Raw genomic sequence first — 16,620 nt, 5'->3', positions numbered from 1 at the left:
AAAGGTCTACTTTCTCTTCCTTATGCTATCCTAAATTTCCCTAGAAAATAAACTTCCTGACACAGTGAAGGCTAATTAGAAGCAAAACAGAAAAATTAAGGGAAAAGTCTAAGAACCACATGTGGTGGAATGCTACGGCTTGTCTTTATAGTGAGTTTGAGGACAGCTTGGGCTACATGAGATCCCATGTCACAAATTCAAAAATGAAAAAAAAAGGGGGGGGAGGTACAAAGGGAATTAAGAAAAAGGTATCTGACTTCAGCTTCAATTTTTTTTTTTTTTTTTGTTTCAGTGTGTCAGTTACATTTTCAGACAAACTCTGCAGTCTATCTCACAGCACCATGTGGGCTAGAGAGGAAAACTAGCTTGGCAGAGAAAGAAAAGCTAGATTAGTGCAGACTTGGCTACTCAGCCTATGAAGGGACTTTAGAGCTAGTTTAAAGCTGGGCATGGTGGCACACACTTTTGATCCCAGCACTTGGGAGGCAGAGGTAGGAGGATTGCCATAAATTCAAGACTATCCTGAGACTACATAGTGAATTCCAGGTCAGCTTGGGCTAGAGTGAGACCCTACCTCAAAAAACCAAAATAAATAAATAAATAAAGGTAAAAGTTGGAAAGCCAGTAGGGCAAAGTCTAGTTCAAAAGTAGAAAATTAGGGAGATGGCTCAGTGGTTAAAGGTGCTTGCCTGCAAAGCCTGCTGGCCCAGATTCAATTCCCCAGTACACATGTGTTTCTAGTATGTCTAGCAGAGTAAGAGGCCCTGGCATGCTCATACTTTCACTTTCTCTCTAAAAAATAATATGTTTAAAAAGAAAGATATAAAATCAAAAGGTTGAGAATGTTTACTAATTCAAATATTGGTTGCTTATGGGTAAACAATTCAGAATATATATGTCATATCCGAAGAATTAAAATATGGATAAAATACAGAATACAAGCAAGTTATAACATGAAGACAGCATAAACGAAATACTATATAACTTGAAAGGAAAGTAAGTTCACTTTTCAAATGGGAGGGGGCTGTGGAGAAACTAGAGGAGGAAATACCTTCTAGAATTTAGATAACAGCAATGATGTGATGAAAGGACCAATGGCGGGAAAGACTATAAATAGTTTCTGAGGGAAAAAAAAAAAATAGTTCACTTGGCAGATGCCTGAAAGGACATGGGAGGCAATAAAAGAAAATAGATCTGGAAATGTAGAGTGGGAGAGGGCAAAGATGGACCACAACCACATAGAAAGCACTCAACAAAACTGAGTAAAACAGTGAACAGTGCAACTCTCTGGTGTGTAGTAGTACTCTTGGATTTGGTCCCTGTCTTTAAATCCAAAGTACCCTAGAACTTCATTAGCCAGGGAAGAAAGAATTCATACTTTTATTTTTTAATGAACAGCTTAACTTCTCTGGGCTCTCTTAGTTTGTTTTTGAACAGTTCTCTAATAATGGAAATGTCTAGGATTCAAACCACAAAATATATTGTGAGAAATTCCAAAGACCAAATTTGGACCTTCTTATACCTACTGGATACCTAATCACTGAGATTCAGTCTCATGTCATCATATATCATATGGATAACACATCCAGCCATTATCAGCCTAGAGCTGGGCATCTTGCTAGAAAGAAGTGGCTTCCCATTCTCTAGACTTTAGAACAGAGGTGGACTGTGGTCTAAGTGGGCTGCTTCAAGGAAATGAAACTTTGTCCATAGTTGGTTTCTCTCACAAAACCAAGACTGTGGTTGAAATGACACACTTTGCTAGACTAGTTAACCTAAGATAGCAGCCTTTTATATCTCCCCAGTTTCAGTATTATAGAAGAAGAATTCCAGCCAAATTAAAATCTCATCAGAATGAGCATTCTCCTGGTCATAGGCTCCTAAGTCAAGAGACTAAGAGACCTACAATAAAAGCTGTTGGTGTCTCTAGATAATAAAGTTCAGGTGGTCCTATCAGAATTATGTCTGGGTCTTGGATTTAATCTCAGTCTCTCTTCTCTCTCCCTCTCTCTCCCCTGACTACGTGTACACACACGTGCCTGTGTGTGTTTCTACACATTTAAATGGGAAAGAAGAGGATGGAATTACAAATGCATGTATGCATGAATATCTAGCTACCTATGAAGATGGGAGGGAATATATTAAAGGGTGAAACTCAAGAAAATTAAAAGGAATTGAAATTCTTACGTACTCTGTTGTTCTCCCCAGCCCAAATAGGTCCAGTGACCTAAGGAAACCACAAAGAAGCAAAAGAAGTGTGACAGAGACAATTTTAATAAGAATTCAAAGACCATTTCCCCATCAACCAATTACTATACACCTATCTTACCTACCCTACTGGTATTACATTAACTTTACATAAGAATATCTGCCTTCTATAAAACATGAGGGCAGGGCTGGAGGAATGGCTTAGCAGTTAAGGCACTTGCATGCAAAACCAAAGGGCCCAGGTTTAATTCCCCAGGACCCACGTAAGCCAGATGCACAAGGTAGAAGATGCATCTGGAGTTCGTTTGCAGTGGCTGAAGGCCCTGGTGCACCCATTTTATCTGTCACTGTCTGTATGCCTCTCTCTCTCTCTTAAATAAATAAAGCAAGCAAGCAAGAGGCAAATCTACAGTCTTCTTGCTCTTTTTATTTACTAAAAAGTAACAAAAGAAACAAAACAAAACAAGAAATAGTGCTTCTAAAATCTTTGTAACATTCTTATAAGTATCACTAAGAACACCATCATTTAGGAGTTCCTATGCCTTTCCTTAGTCAAAATAAGAAAAACTCTATCTCCTGTCTCTATAAAGCACTTTCTTGTCTCTCTGCTCACCAAACTTGAGCCTGCCACAATATATGAGAAGCTCAGCACTGGTAACATGCGTGATTTACCATCTGGGAATAAAGAGGTCCAAATTTCAAAATATAGTTTAAAAAGAAATAAGACAGGAAGAAAAGCAATGTCACTTAAAAAACAGCCTCTAATTTTCCAATAAGTAACAATAAAAAAAAAAAGTCTAGCATACTGGATCCCCAAAAGTGGCCACTTTCTCTGAATTACTGTAACATTTTAATAATTAAATCCATTAAAATATAGAAACTTTGAAGTACAGAGGAAAACTGAAAGCATCTTCTATGGGTTTCTCAAAGTAAACAATTAATGCCAGTTAAATTTAAATTCTTTCCTATACTCAAACTGAATCTGAAGTGACAATATCAGCAGTTAATCCTAGGAAAAAAGAAATCATGTAGTTTCATGGTTAAGAATATGGGTTTGGGGGCTGAGGAGAAGGCCTAGAGGTTAAGGGCTTGCCTTCAAAGCCTAAGAACTCATGTTCAAATCTCCAGGGCCCACAAATGTCAGATGCAGAGTGATCCCAACATGCAATGTTGCATGCACACAAGGGGGCAAATACATGTGGAGTTTGTGGCAGCTAAAGGCACACCCATTCTCTTTCTCTCCCTCTCTCTCTCAAATTAAAAAAAAAAAAAAAAAAAAGATGGGTTTTAGCCAGGTGTGGTAGCACATGCCTTTAATTCCAGCACTTGAGAGGCAGAGGTAGGAGAACTGCTGTGAGTCGAGGCCAGCCTGAGACTACATAGCAAATTCCAGGTCAGCCTGGGCTACAAGAGCCTACCTTGAGAAAGAATAGAACATGGGTTTTAAAGTCAAAGCTCAATCCTTCTGGCAGTGCCATATATTAATTTGATTTTGAAAAAAATCATTGCAGATATTTCCTCATATATAACAAGAGAATAATGAGTCTAGCTGTGCTGTTAGAAGGATTAGATGAGGAAACACACATCAAGTGCTTACATAGTCACTGGAACTTGGTTAGCAGCTAGTATTTCTTGATTTGTCTTAATGCCAGGTTTTTTCTGGCTTTTTAGGTTTCTAATAAATAGGTGGCAGAAAGGAAACACTCCAAGACCTGAGAATTCTGACAGTCCTGAGGTCCGTTAAGGGATCTTCAACACCTGCTCAAGAACCTTCTCAGAGGTCTGAGGGTGTGGTTCTCTTGAAAATTTGGAGTAAGACTCAGTTCCGAGGGCATCAGCTGACAGCAGCCCTAGTTGCCTGCATTTACCTAAGGTAACCCTATGCTAGGCATATGGGATTACTAATCAGTCACAGGATCCTTGATTCAGTTCATACTGACAACCATTTTTCTTCTTAGGTACTTACCTTCTTTTTACCACCTACCTCTTCTCACTCCTCAGAGAAGGTATGTTGGTTTAGTGTGCCATTTAAAATTTTTTAATAATCGATCTAATTTTCTAACCATAGGGAGCAAGGTAAAAACTTTTTTTTAATTCTCCCAGGCTATAGTGCAGTTGCCATAGCAACTTCTAGACAGTAATTACCTTGTTTCTTTTTAAAAGAAATGGAGGGAGGGTATAGAACCTTAGCATATGTCTTTCAACCTTTATCACTTCAGGCATGTGACAATGCTATTTCTCACCCTAACTCTAAGCCAAAGATGATTTTCCCTGAAGAGTGTGCCTCATCTTTCAGCATACCACACAGCACTGCATAGTTTCTACTACATAGAAAACGCTTAACAAATACCTCACGATATTAACAAACTAAATGAGTGATCAGATCCTACCTACTGGTGCCACCCCTAAACCCTGAAAAATAAAATAAACAACTCTCAGGCTCTCTTATAAGCCAGTTCTCTATTCTCACTATGTTCTATTGTAATAGAAATAATACCAGTTTAGGTGCCAGAATTTATCTGCCAAAGGCATTATTAGATGTCTAAGTGCATGACCATGAGAAAAGGACTATCACTGAATCCTGCCCAGAGATATAAAAATATCACTAATGAAAAACAGTCAGGAGGGCTAGAGAGATGGCTTAGTGGTTAAGTGCTTGCCTGTGAAGCCTAAGGACCCCAGTTAGAGGCTCGGTTCCCCAGGTCCCACATTAGCCAGATGCACAAGGGGGCCCACACGTCTGGAGTTCGTTTGCAGAGGCTGGAAGCCCTGGCGCGCCCATTCTCTCTCTCTCCCTCTATCTGTCTTTCTCTCTGTGTCTGTCGCTCTCAAATAAATACATTTTTAAAAAAATTAAAAAATAAGAAAAACAGTCAGGAAAAAAAAGCCAGAAACTGTCAGGCATGGTGGCGCACACCTTTACTGCCAGCACTTGGAGGCACAGGCAGGAGGATTATCTTGAGTTCAAAGCCACCCTGAGACTACATAGTGAATTCTAGGTCAGTCTGGGCTAGAGTGAGACCCTATCTTAAAAAACCGAAAACTGGGCTGGAGAGATGGCTTAGTGGATAAGCACTTGCCTATGAAGCCTAAGGACCCTGGTTCAAGGCTCGATAACCCAGGACCCATGTTAGCCAGATGTACAAAGGGACACACGCGTCTGGAGTTCATTTGCAGTGGCTGGAGGCTGGTATGCCCATTCTCTCTCTCTCTCTCCCCCGCCCCCTGACCTCTCTCTCTGCCTCTTTATTTGTCACTATCAAATAAATAAATAAACATAAAAAAATTTAAACAAAAACTAAAAATAAAAAAATAATACTAGTTTAATGAAACAAGTTTCCTCCCCTACCCCCAAAATTTAAAATATTTCACTAGCTAAGGAAAGTAACTACAGATAGCTAGGGTTTGCCAGGCCTAAGTGCCAAGAAAGAAAAAGGAGAAGGCTAGAGAGTTAGCTTAGTGGTTAAGGTATTGCCAGTAAGGCCTAAAGACCCAGGTTTGATTCTCCAGATAAGCCTCATGCACATACATCTGAAGTTTTTGGTTTTTTGGGTTTTTTGTTTGTTTGTTTTTTTTTTTTTGCAGTGGCTAGAAGGCCCTAGCATGCTCATTCATTCATTCATTCTCCCTCTCTCTCTCTCTCTCTCTCTCTCTCTCTCTCTCTCTCTCATAAATAAGTAAAAATAAAACATTTAAAAGAAAAAGAGGAAATGTCCAAGTAAAATGAAAAGGTGGGGCTGGAGAGATGGCTTAGCAGTTAAGGTGCGTGCCTGCAAAGCCTATAGATTTATGTTCAACTCTCCAGGTTCCATGTAAGCCAGAGGCACAATGTGACTCAAGTGTCTGGAGTTTTATTGCAGTGGCTAGAGGCTCTGGCATGCCAATTCATTCTTTCTCTCTCATTAAAAAAAAAAAAAAAAAAAGCCAGTCTGTTGAGCTTGCCTCAAAAGAAAGAAAAAAGAAAGGTGCCTCCAGTGAACTAAAAATTAGTCCTGATGAAAAATGAAAGGTTGCAGAAGTACAAAGGAGCAAATCACATAGTCTTCAGAAATCAGGTACCATCAGGAGGAATATGGAATCATCTGGAGGGCAGAACAGAGAGCCACCCAAGATTTTAAGAGAAACAGATAGGATCAGATATACCACTTTAGAAAAAAATACTGGGGCTGGGGCTGGAGAAATGGCTCAGCAGTCAAGGCACTTGCCTTCAAGGCCTAAAGACTCAGGTTTGATTCCCCAGTAACCACATAAAGCCAGATGAACAAGGTGGCACATGCATATGGAGTTTGTTTGCACTGGCAAGAGGCCCTGATGTGCCTATTATCTTTCTCCCCCCTCCCTCCTTCTCTCTCACAAATAAAATAAACAATTTTTAAAAAAGAGAGTTGGGGCTGGAGAGATTGCTTAGTGGTTAAGGCACTTGCCTGTGAAGCCTAAGAACTCATGTTCAAATCTCCAGGTCTCACATAAGCCAGATGCACAGTGACATAAGCACACAATGTTGCACATGCACACAATGAAACACATGCATCTGGAGTTTATTTGCAGTGGCTGATGGCCCTGATGTGCTCATTCTCTCTCTCCCTCCCTCCCTGTGTACCTATCTCTCTCTCTCTCTCTCTCTCTCAAATAAAGAAAAAAAAATTTTTTTAAAGAGTAAGGCTTGATTCCCCAGAAGCCACTTTAAGCCAGATGCACAAAGTGGCACATATATCTGGAGTTCATCTGCAGTGGCTAGAGGCCCTGGTGTGCCCATGCTCTATCTGCCTCTTTTTTTTCTCTCTCTCTCTCAAACAAATGAATAAATATTTTTTTAAAAAAGAAAACAAACAGTGATACAGTGTGACCAATATTCACTGATAAGGCAGAGGATGGGTAAGAAGGCAACCACGCACATTTGTGAGCCTGAACTATCTATCTGTGCGGCAGTACAGGGTGGGAGAAGTGGATAGATTCAGGAAATATTCTGGAGGTAATAAAAAAAATCAGTCGGAGCCAGGCATAGTGGCGCACTCCTTTAATCCCAGCACTTGGGAGGCAGAGGTAGGAGGATCGCCATGAGTTCGAGGCCAGCCTGAGACTACATAGTGAATTCCAGGTCAGCCTGAGCTCAAGTGAGGCCCTACCTTGAAAAACCAAAAAAAAAAACAAACAACTGATCAGGTTTGACAAGTAACTGGATGGACAATGTTTTTTAGCTTGAGCGACTAGAAGAATATGACATCTTTCACTTGAAAAGAACTATACAAACAGGGTCAGGATGAGGGAGCTCTAGTTATCTTAAATGAGTTTCTCTAATAGACAGCTGAGTATATGGGTGTAGTGCTCAGGAAAGAGATATGGAAGATTTGGAAGTTTTCAGAATATCACTAAAATGTGGAAACATAAGTGTCCTTTAACTGAAAAATGGATAAGCAGTGGTACATTCACAGAGAAAAGTACTAATCAGGAACAAAAGGATGAACTACTGACATACGTAGGTGTCTCTCAAAAGAGAACGGAGACACATTCCAAAAGCTGTGTACTATGTGATTCCATTCATAGTCATTCTAAAAAGGCAATACTAGAGACATAAAACCAATTAGTAGTTGCTATGGATTAGATGTGGGAGAGAGAGACTACAAAAGTGTAAGGAGAAGCTGGGGAGATGGCTCAGTGATTAAAGGGACTTGCTTACAAAGTTTGTGGTTCAGATTCAATTCCCCAGAACCCATGTAAAGCCAGATATATGATGTGGTGGACGTGTCTGGAGTTCATTTGCAGCGGCAAGAGGCCCTGGTGTACCCATACTTTAACTCTAGCATTCCCTCTTTCTCCCTCCCTTCCCTGCCCCCTCTTGAAACAAATAAATAAAAATATTTAAATTTTCTTTTGTTTATTTTTCATTTATTTATTTGAGAGTGACAGAGACAGAAAGAGGGAGAGGGAAAAAGAGAGAGAGAGAGAGAGAGAGAGAGAGAGAGAGAGAGAGAGAGAGAGAGAGAGAATGGGCATGCCAGGGCCTCCACCCACTGTAAATGAACTCCAGGTGTGTGTGGCCCCTTGTACTTCTGACTACTGTGTGTCCTGGGGAATCGAGCCTCGAATCAGGACCCTTAAGCTTCACAGACAAGCGCTTAACTGCTAAGCCATCTCTCTAGCCCAAATAAAAATATTAAAAGTACAAGGAAGCCAGATGTGGTGGTGCACGCCTTTAATCCCAGCACTTGGGAGGCAGAGGTAGGAGGATTGCTGTGAGTTCGAGGCCACTCTGAGACTCCATAGTGAATTCCAGGTCAGCCTGGGCTAGAGACCCTACCTCAGAAAACCAAAAACCAAAAAAAAAAGTATAAAAAATTGCAGAGATGAGAGAACTGCGACATTTTAACCATGATGGTGGTTACAAAACTAGTTTTTCAAAACTCCTAACACTATAGGTTAAAAGGGAGAACTTTAGTATATGCAAACTACACATTGATAAGTAGTCTGTCTTTAACAAGAACAATGCTAGGTATGGTAACACATGTCTTTATTCCAGCACACAGGAGGCAGAGGTAGGAGATCACTGTGAATTTGAGGCCCAGCCAGAGTAAATTCCAAGTTAGCCTGGACTAGAGTGAGACCCTACCTCAAAAAAAAACAAAAAACACAAAACCCTGTTACCCTCCAGCTCAGCAACACCTGTTATTAAGAGCCAGGCAGCCCAGAAAGCTGGCTAGAACTCTAGAAATAAAAGTCTAAACTATCTGTGCTACTCTCACACTCAGCACAACACAGAAAGTTTCTATAGATAAAAATGTGGGGGTTTTCCTCATATGCCAAACAAATCGCCAGCAGACACCACCAACAGGGTATCCTGCCAGTTGATTCAAGTCTGACACAACCCGCCTGGTGACAGCATTAGATTCTCCAGGTAAAGAGCTCAGTTCCACGAGACTTCCCACCACAGATGCCAATCGCAAGCCCAGGGTTGTGCGCTATTCTTCTGACAAATCGGCTATAAACTGGGACTCATGCTGTCCTGCTTAGGCTTGATTATTTGTTAGGATGAGTCATGGGAATAGGAAGATGCTTTACTTATTATTTATTATAACAAGTATTACAAAGAAGAGAGAGCCAGAAGCAATACTTTATATAGATCTGCAAGGAGCCTGAGTTCAGAGTTTCCTGTCACCTTCTAAACACATAGATGCTTTCACCAACCTAGATGTTCTCCAAACTCCATACTCAGTTCAGGCATTTTTATGGAAACTCTGTAATGTAAGTATGATCAATTGTTAAATGTATTTCCAGCCCTTTTCCTTTTCCTGAAGGATGGTGGGGCTAACAGTTCTAAGCTTCTAGTCTTAGCTTTGCCTTTCTGACCAGGTCCCCACCCCACCCCCACATCCAGGAGCCCCAAAGGCCACCTCTTTAGAACAAAACATCATTCATTCACAATAAAATTCCAAGGGAATGAGTGCTGTGTATCAGTAACTAGAGACGTATATACATACGTATGTTTTTGTACTATAAATCACAACAACACAAGTTCTAGTTCCCACTGGTAATGGTGTTGCTGAAATGCTAATGACTATGTTAAGAGCACATGTCCTTTCATCCCAGAACAGTAGGCTGAGGTAAGATGATGTTCAGGCCAGCCTGCTACAGAATGAACTGCAGGTCAGACTGGGTTAGTGTGTGGCCCTGCCTTAAAATAAAAGCTCTCTACAGATGTGTGTGCGTAGCAAGTGTACCTCGAGTCAAAACTACTGAGCTGCCAATACTGAGAAACCATGACTGTTACTAAAGTTCCTTTTCCTGTCTGGTCTGGCAATAAGCTTAGTAAATTGAAGTTCCGTTCTACTATGTCTTTCTCAGAAGTCTTAGGGTCTTTATGAAGAAACTTACAACTTTTGCCTCATTTATTACGGTTCTTTGCTGGATCTACAACCTTATAATCTCTCTCCCATCCAGTTCTACTTGACAGATGGCTATGAGACTAATTTTTCAAAATCCAGTTTCTAAGCACATCATTGCCTTTCAATAATTTATAATAGATCAGGCAGAGAATTTCTCTTCCTGGCTTTCCAATTCAAATAAACAACAATCATGGATGGTGAACAGTGCCCCCAAAACAAAGCTTTAGTTACTGGCAGATAGGTAATGTCACAGTCCCCATGCCACACTCAGGAGATAGAAATAGTTCAACTTTTCCTATTCTCTTCCCTGCCTAAAGCTGGAGCATGCTCTCTTCTACTTACTGTTGATAAAACAAAAATTATTTTGAAAAGATTTATTTTTATTTATTAAAGACAGAGAGAATGAGTGAGAATGGGCATGCCAGGGCCTCTAGCCGCTGCAAAGGAACTCCAGACGCATGTGCCACCATGTGCATCTGGCTTATGTGGGACCTGGAGAATTGAACCAGGATCCTTAGGCTTCGCAGTCATGTGCCTTAACCACTAGGCCATCTCTCTAGCCCAACAAAAATTACTTTAAGGCCAGGCGTGATGGTGCATGCTTTTAATCCCAGTACTCTGGAGGCAGGGGTAGAAGGATCACCATGATTTCAAAGCCACCCTGAGACTACATAGTGAATTCCAGGTCAGCCGAGGCTAGAGTGAATCTCTACCACAAAACATATATATATTATTTTAATTTGGCAACCAGACAAACCTGGCTTCAAAGCTATCACCAGATGTGTCACCTTCAATTGGTACTATTTTATGCTTCTATTTTCTCCAACACTTAGGAGGCCGAGGCAGTAGCATTGTGAATTACAGGTCAGCCTAGGCTACATAGGCTGGAGGAATGGCTTAGCAGTTGAGGCGGTTGTCTGCAAAGCCAAAGGACCCAAGTTCGATTCCCCAGGACCCACATTAGCTAGATGCACAATGGGGCACATGTGTCTGGAGTTCCTCTGTGGTAGCTGGAGGCCCTGGCATGCCCATTCTCTATCTGTCTCTTTCTCTCTCAAATAAATAAATAAATGAACAAAAATATTAAGCTGCAAATGAGTGGAAGAGTGACAAAGGAGGGCACTTGATTCTGCTCTGATCACAGGAAAGCACCCCCAGCTGCAGGCAAGCACAGGGGTATCACAAGGACACATATATGTATGTGCATATACCACACACACATGCACACACACAAACACAATGCATTTCTGTGATGCTGAGGATCAAACCCAGGACCTCATGCATGTTAGGCAAGAAAATGGACAAGTCTTTTCTGTGTAAATTATATCTCAATAGTTGATTTTAAAAATACTTCCCTTAAGTGGGACATGGTGGTACACACCTTTAATCCCAGCACTCAGAGGCTGGGGTAGGAGAATTGCTGTGAGATGGAGACCAGCCTAGGGCAACAGATTGAGTTTCAGGTCAGCCTAGCCTAAAATGAGAGGTACCTAGAACCCTCTCCCACAAAAAAAAAAAAAAAGAAAAAACCTTCCCTTCTATTTTTTTATTTCATAGCCTGTCTTTGTTTAATCCATTCCACCCACAGCCTAGAGGTTCTAAATTCCTTAAGCACTGAAGCTAAGTGTATGTATGTTTTCAAACAGGGTTTTGAAGCTGGCCTCAAAATTCACTGTATAGTAGATTTGCTATTACTTTGAACTCCTGATCCGACTGCTTCCACTTCCTAAGTGCTGGGACTACAGGCATGTACCACCGTGCCTGGCTTATCTCTGTGTTATTTTTTATTTTTATTTTTTATCCTGGGGAGTTTTCGAGGTAGGGTTTCACTCTAGCCTAGGCTGACCTGGAATTCACTATGTAGTCTCAGGGTGGCCTTGAACTCACAGTAATCCTCCTACCTCTGCCACTGGAGTGCTGGGATTAAAGGTGTGTGCCACCATGCCCGGCTTGTCTGCTTTATACACTCTTTTGACATCTCCCATGCTGGCACAGACAACCATGCTGCAGGAAATAATGGGTAACACACAGGTGCTCATTCTCCTGTAACAGTGACTCTTGATTTTCAATACTTGTGTGCATGATCATTTGTGTGGGGGCATATGTGTGTGCAGGTGCTCATGCACATGTGCATGCCTATGAGGCCAGAGGACACCTCAAGTGTTCTTCCTCAGACACCATTCACCACTTTTATTTTATTTTTATTTATTGATTTATTTTGGGGATCTCTCATTGGCCTAGAGCTCACCAAGTAGGCTAGACCAGAGGGACCCTGGAATACTTTTGCCTCCATCTGCCCAGCACTGGGATTCAAGCACTCACTACCATATTTGGCATTTGTATTGAACTCAGTATGCCTGAGAGGCAAATACTTTACTAACTGACCTATCTCCCAAACCCCTCATTTGGTTTTAATAAGAATTACTTGTTAGCCAGGCATGGTGACGCACGCCTTTAATCCCAGCACTTGGGAGGCACAGGAAGGAGGACTGCCATGAGTTTGAGGCTACCCTGAGAATTCAGAGTGAATTCCAGGTGAACCTGGACTAGAGTGAGACCCTACCTCAAAAAAAAAAAAAGAACTACTTGAGGCACTTGTTTAAACTGCAGATACTTAGGCCCTATATCCAGAAATTCAATATATATATATTTTTTAAATGATGTTTCTTATGTCAGTAATTCTTCAATTACATTGGGAAAACAAAGCAGTAGAATTTCCTATAAGAAAAAAAGGCAGCTTCTCATACAAAGCCTAGTGCTTTTGTGCTAATGGAGGAAGAAGTCAGACTCACTATCCTACTGAGCTTATAGGCCACTTCAGCATAATTAAAGAGTAAGTGAAAGAAATCTAGCAGTTCTAGGACCCAATTCAAAATGGATCCTCTTTCTTAGAAGGTGAATGTTGGTGCTTATCTCTGCTCCCCAGGCTGACTGGCTAAGCTACATATAGTCTTCTGCATATTTTTTTTCTAGTGGAAAATGTAAGAAACCATAAATAGTTACATTAAAAAAAGATCTCTAATTACTAAACAGACCATCCCCAGGCAACTGTTACATCACCAACTAGTAGTCCAGTGCTGGTTAATTTTTGCATGCCTCTGAAATGTTATAATACTCGAGACCCAGACTCCAAGTAGCCATATGCCCAGGCAATCATAGGACTCACATATCAATTACCAAATTGTAATAATTACCAGGTAGCTCAGAAAGGACATAAAATCAAGAATCAGAAATTATTCCCTTCCCTTTTTCTAGACAGTAGATTAAATAAGTACCACAGAAGTTCTCTTTCTAGAGAAAACAGTAGTGAAGAACCTATAATTAACAAAAGTGTTTCAACTCTAACATAGGAGAACAAAAAGAAAGTATTTCCGACTACACTTGTGAGTATAGATATGAAACTCGAAAATGAAATACAAGCAAATCAAGTCTAGTATTATAGTAAAAGATTAATTTGCCATAATCAAGCAGAAATACCACAGGAAGACAAAGATAATTTTTAAACTGAAAGTGTATTTTAAATTGAAGTGTATTCATCATATTAATAAATCAAAAGAAAATACCCATAAACAATTGGGTAAGATAATCTAAAATGCCAAACATTCACTTCATTTATAATTTTAATTATTTGAGGGAGGGGGGTCAGAGATAGAATGAGCATGTCATGGCCTCCAGCCGCTGCAAATGAACTCCAGATCCACGTGCCAGCTTATGCATCTGGTTTCCATGGGTAGTAAGAAACTGAACCTGGATCCTTAGGCTTCACAGGCAAGTACCTTAACTACTAAGCCATCTCTCCAGCCCAACATTCACCTCTTAATATAAGTGTCTAAGGAAGTAGAAGACACAGAAGAATGAACAAATCACAACTGTATTGCTCGATAAAATACTCATATAACCAGCACACAAATCAAGAAACTGTTTGCAGCACCCAGCAGACCTCGTTCTACTCCCCTATGCCATCAAAACTAGCCTTCAACCAGCTGTTTCCTCAATCACACTTTCCCCCAAAGAGCCACATTAGCTAATTATCTCACTTCTTTAAAGCCTTTGTTCCAATGTCACCTTCTTTTTATGATCTGCACTTCACCATCTTATTTAAAAATTGCTATTCAAGGCCAATTCTAACAAAAGGCCTTTTACCATCTACACTTTTATTGGACTACTGTCTAACATCCTATTTGATCTCTTTATTAAATGTGTTCATTGCCTGCCTCCTACCACTCAGGATGTTTGTCTTCTTCACTGATATATCCCAAACACCAGACCTAGAATATGTTTTTAAAAAAAAAAAAAGTGCAACCAGGGCTGGAGATAAGACTTAGCAGTTAAGTACACTTCCTGCACAAGTATGAGGGCCTGAGTCCCCTGGAGTTCTGTGATAGCTCTAAGTATTTTTTTTCATTTTCTCGTCTTTTTATTTTTTGCAATATATTAAACCCTTATATTCCTGCTTCCCCAATTCCCATTTCACTGGGGCCCACCTCTGTAGGGTTGAGATCTACTGTGAGTTTATGAAGGCCTCAGTCAGTCTCAATGGGATAGTGGGGGAACCGTGTCTCTGGGTATTCCCATCCACTCTGTGACTCTTACAATCTTTCTGCCCCTCTTCCACAATGACCCCTGAGCTAAGACTGCTGGCAGCCTGATTTAGTGCTGACCTCTTCGTAGCCTCTGCATTTCTGCTTTGACAGCTTGTGCTTGATCACGCTGTCTGCCAACATTACCCTAGAGATGGTGATTCCAGTATTTTTTTATTAAGCTTCATACTTAAGTCTTCAGCAGGCATTGCCCAGAGCCCTGCCCAGAGAGGCACATCGGCAGGGATGGATCTTGAGTCCAAACCTACAAGGTTATGTTCAGAGCCATTTTAGCTCTGACTGTTCATTCATGCTCGCTAGTGTTGGCTTTTCTCTCTCTGCTATGGATGTATGAAATGAGCCAGCTTCTTAGAACCTCCACGATGAAGCTTTCCCTGGAATCCGTAAACCTGAAATAAACCTTTTCCTCCAAAAGCTGATTCTGGTTGGATGTTTTTCCCAGCAACAAGAAGGTAACTGAAACAAGTTCGAATCTCCAGAGCCTATATAAACAGCTGGGTATAGCCTTGTCACCTGTAATCCCAGTGTCACAGGGGAGCAAAGACCTAAAATTGAACAGTAAGACTCCAGCTCAAAGAAGAAGGGACAAAAGAGAGATGGGTCAGGATACTGGATAATGTTCTGTTCCACTAATAAGTGCAACTCTCTCCCCCACCCACCACCAGTGAGTACAGTGGGTGGCCATATATATGCATGCAACCACACACACAGCAAAGCAAAGCAAAGCAAAGCAAAGCAAAGCAAAGCAAAAACTAAAAGCATAAATCAGGTCTCATAGCTCAGTCTGTAGTCCCAGAATCTGGGAGGCTGAGACAGGAGGACTGCTTTGAGTCTGAGGTGAATGTGAGCTATAAAGTAACACCCTGACTCAAAAATAAATAATATATAAAGCAAAACATATAGGGAATGGAGGTATGGCTCTATGGTAGAGAGTTTGCCTAGCATGTGTGAGGCCACCGGTTCCATTCTAAGCACCACAACATAAAATAAAAAACATAATACATAACAAAATATGTACAGAAGAATAGAGGGCGGTGGCATGGCCAGGTGGAGATGCCAGTGTCACTGGATATGAAACAACAGGAACAAAAACAGATACAAAGGGCTGGAGAGATTGCTCAGTGGTTAAAGGCACTTGCTTTCAAAGCCTGTTGGCCTTAGTTCAATGCCCCCATCCCCACATAAAGCCAGATACATAAAATGGCATCTAAAGTTCTTTGTAGCGGCAAGAGGCCTTCATTCACCCATTCTCATTCTCTCAATCTTTCTCCCTCTCTCTCCTTGCTAATAAATAAAAATGTATTTTAAAAAGTAATTACAAAAGACTGGGTATAGTACCAAATACCTATAATCCCAGCACTCAGAAGCCTGTGGCAGAAGAAGCCTAAGTTCCAGATAAATCTGGATTTCATAGTTTAAAAAGCTCAAAAAAATTAAAAACAGAATTTTAAGATAAACCAGAAAGAGAAAACAGTCAAATATAAACTCTGATGTTGAAAGATGTACCACTTGGTTGAAGCACACAAAGAAAAGCATATAAGTCATTATAAAAATCAAAACAGGGCTGGAGAGATGGCTTAATCATTAAGGCATTTGCCTGCAAAACCTGAGGACCCAGGTTCAATTTCCCAGAACCTAAATAAAGCCAGGTGCTCAAGGTGGCACATGTGTCTAGAGTTTGTTTGCTGTTGCCAGAGGCCCTGGCACACCCATTCTCTCTTTCAAATAAATAAGTCAATACACAAAAAAAAATGGCACAAGCATCTGGAGTTTAACTTTAGTAGCTGAGGCCCTGGTGTACCAATTCTCTCCCTCTTTCTCTCTAAAAAAATTAAATTTAAATATTTGTTATTTATTGAAAAAATAAAAATATTAACTTTTAGGGAGGAGGGGGCTGTGACTGTTACAGAAAATTGAATCACACAGAGATG

General features: G+C 40.7%; 1 protein-coding gene across 1 annotated transcript in view; it reads right to left on the bottom strand.

The window, feature by feature from the left end:
• LOC123463514 overlaps positions 1-16,620 on the bottom strand; it is a 132,122-nt gene that overhangs the window by 16,551 nt on the left and 98,951 nt on the right. Inside the window, exon 7 of the mRNA XM_045159524.1 lies at positions 2,192-2,227. Coding sequence (XP_045015459.1) covers positions 2,192-2,227 — 36 coding nt within the window. The remainder of the gene's footprint in view (positions 1-2,191; positions 2,228-16,620) is intronic.

The sequence above is a fragment of the Jaculus jaculus genome, chromosome 1 (assembly GCF_020740685.1).
Source record: "Jaculus jaculus isolate mJacJac1 chromosome 1, mJacJac1.mat.Y.cur, whole genome shotgun sequence".
In the NCBI taxonomy this organism is placed as follows: Eukaryota; Metazoa; Chordata; class Mammalia; order Rodentia; family Dipodidae; genus Jaculus; species Jaculus jaculus.
The sequence above is the reverse complement of the archived record's forward strand: the minus strand, read 5'-3'. Positions and strand labels throughout refer to the sequence as shown.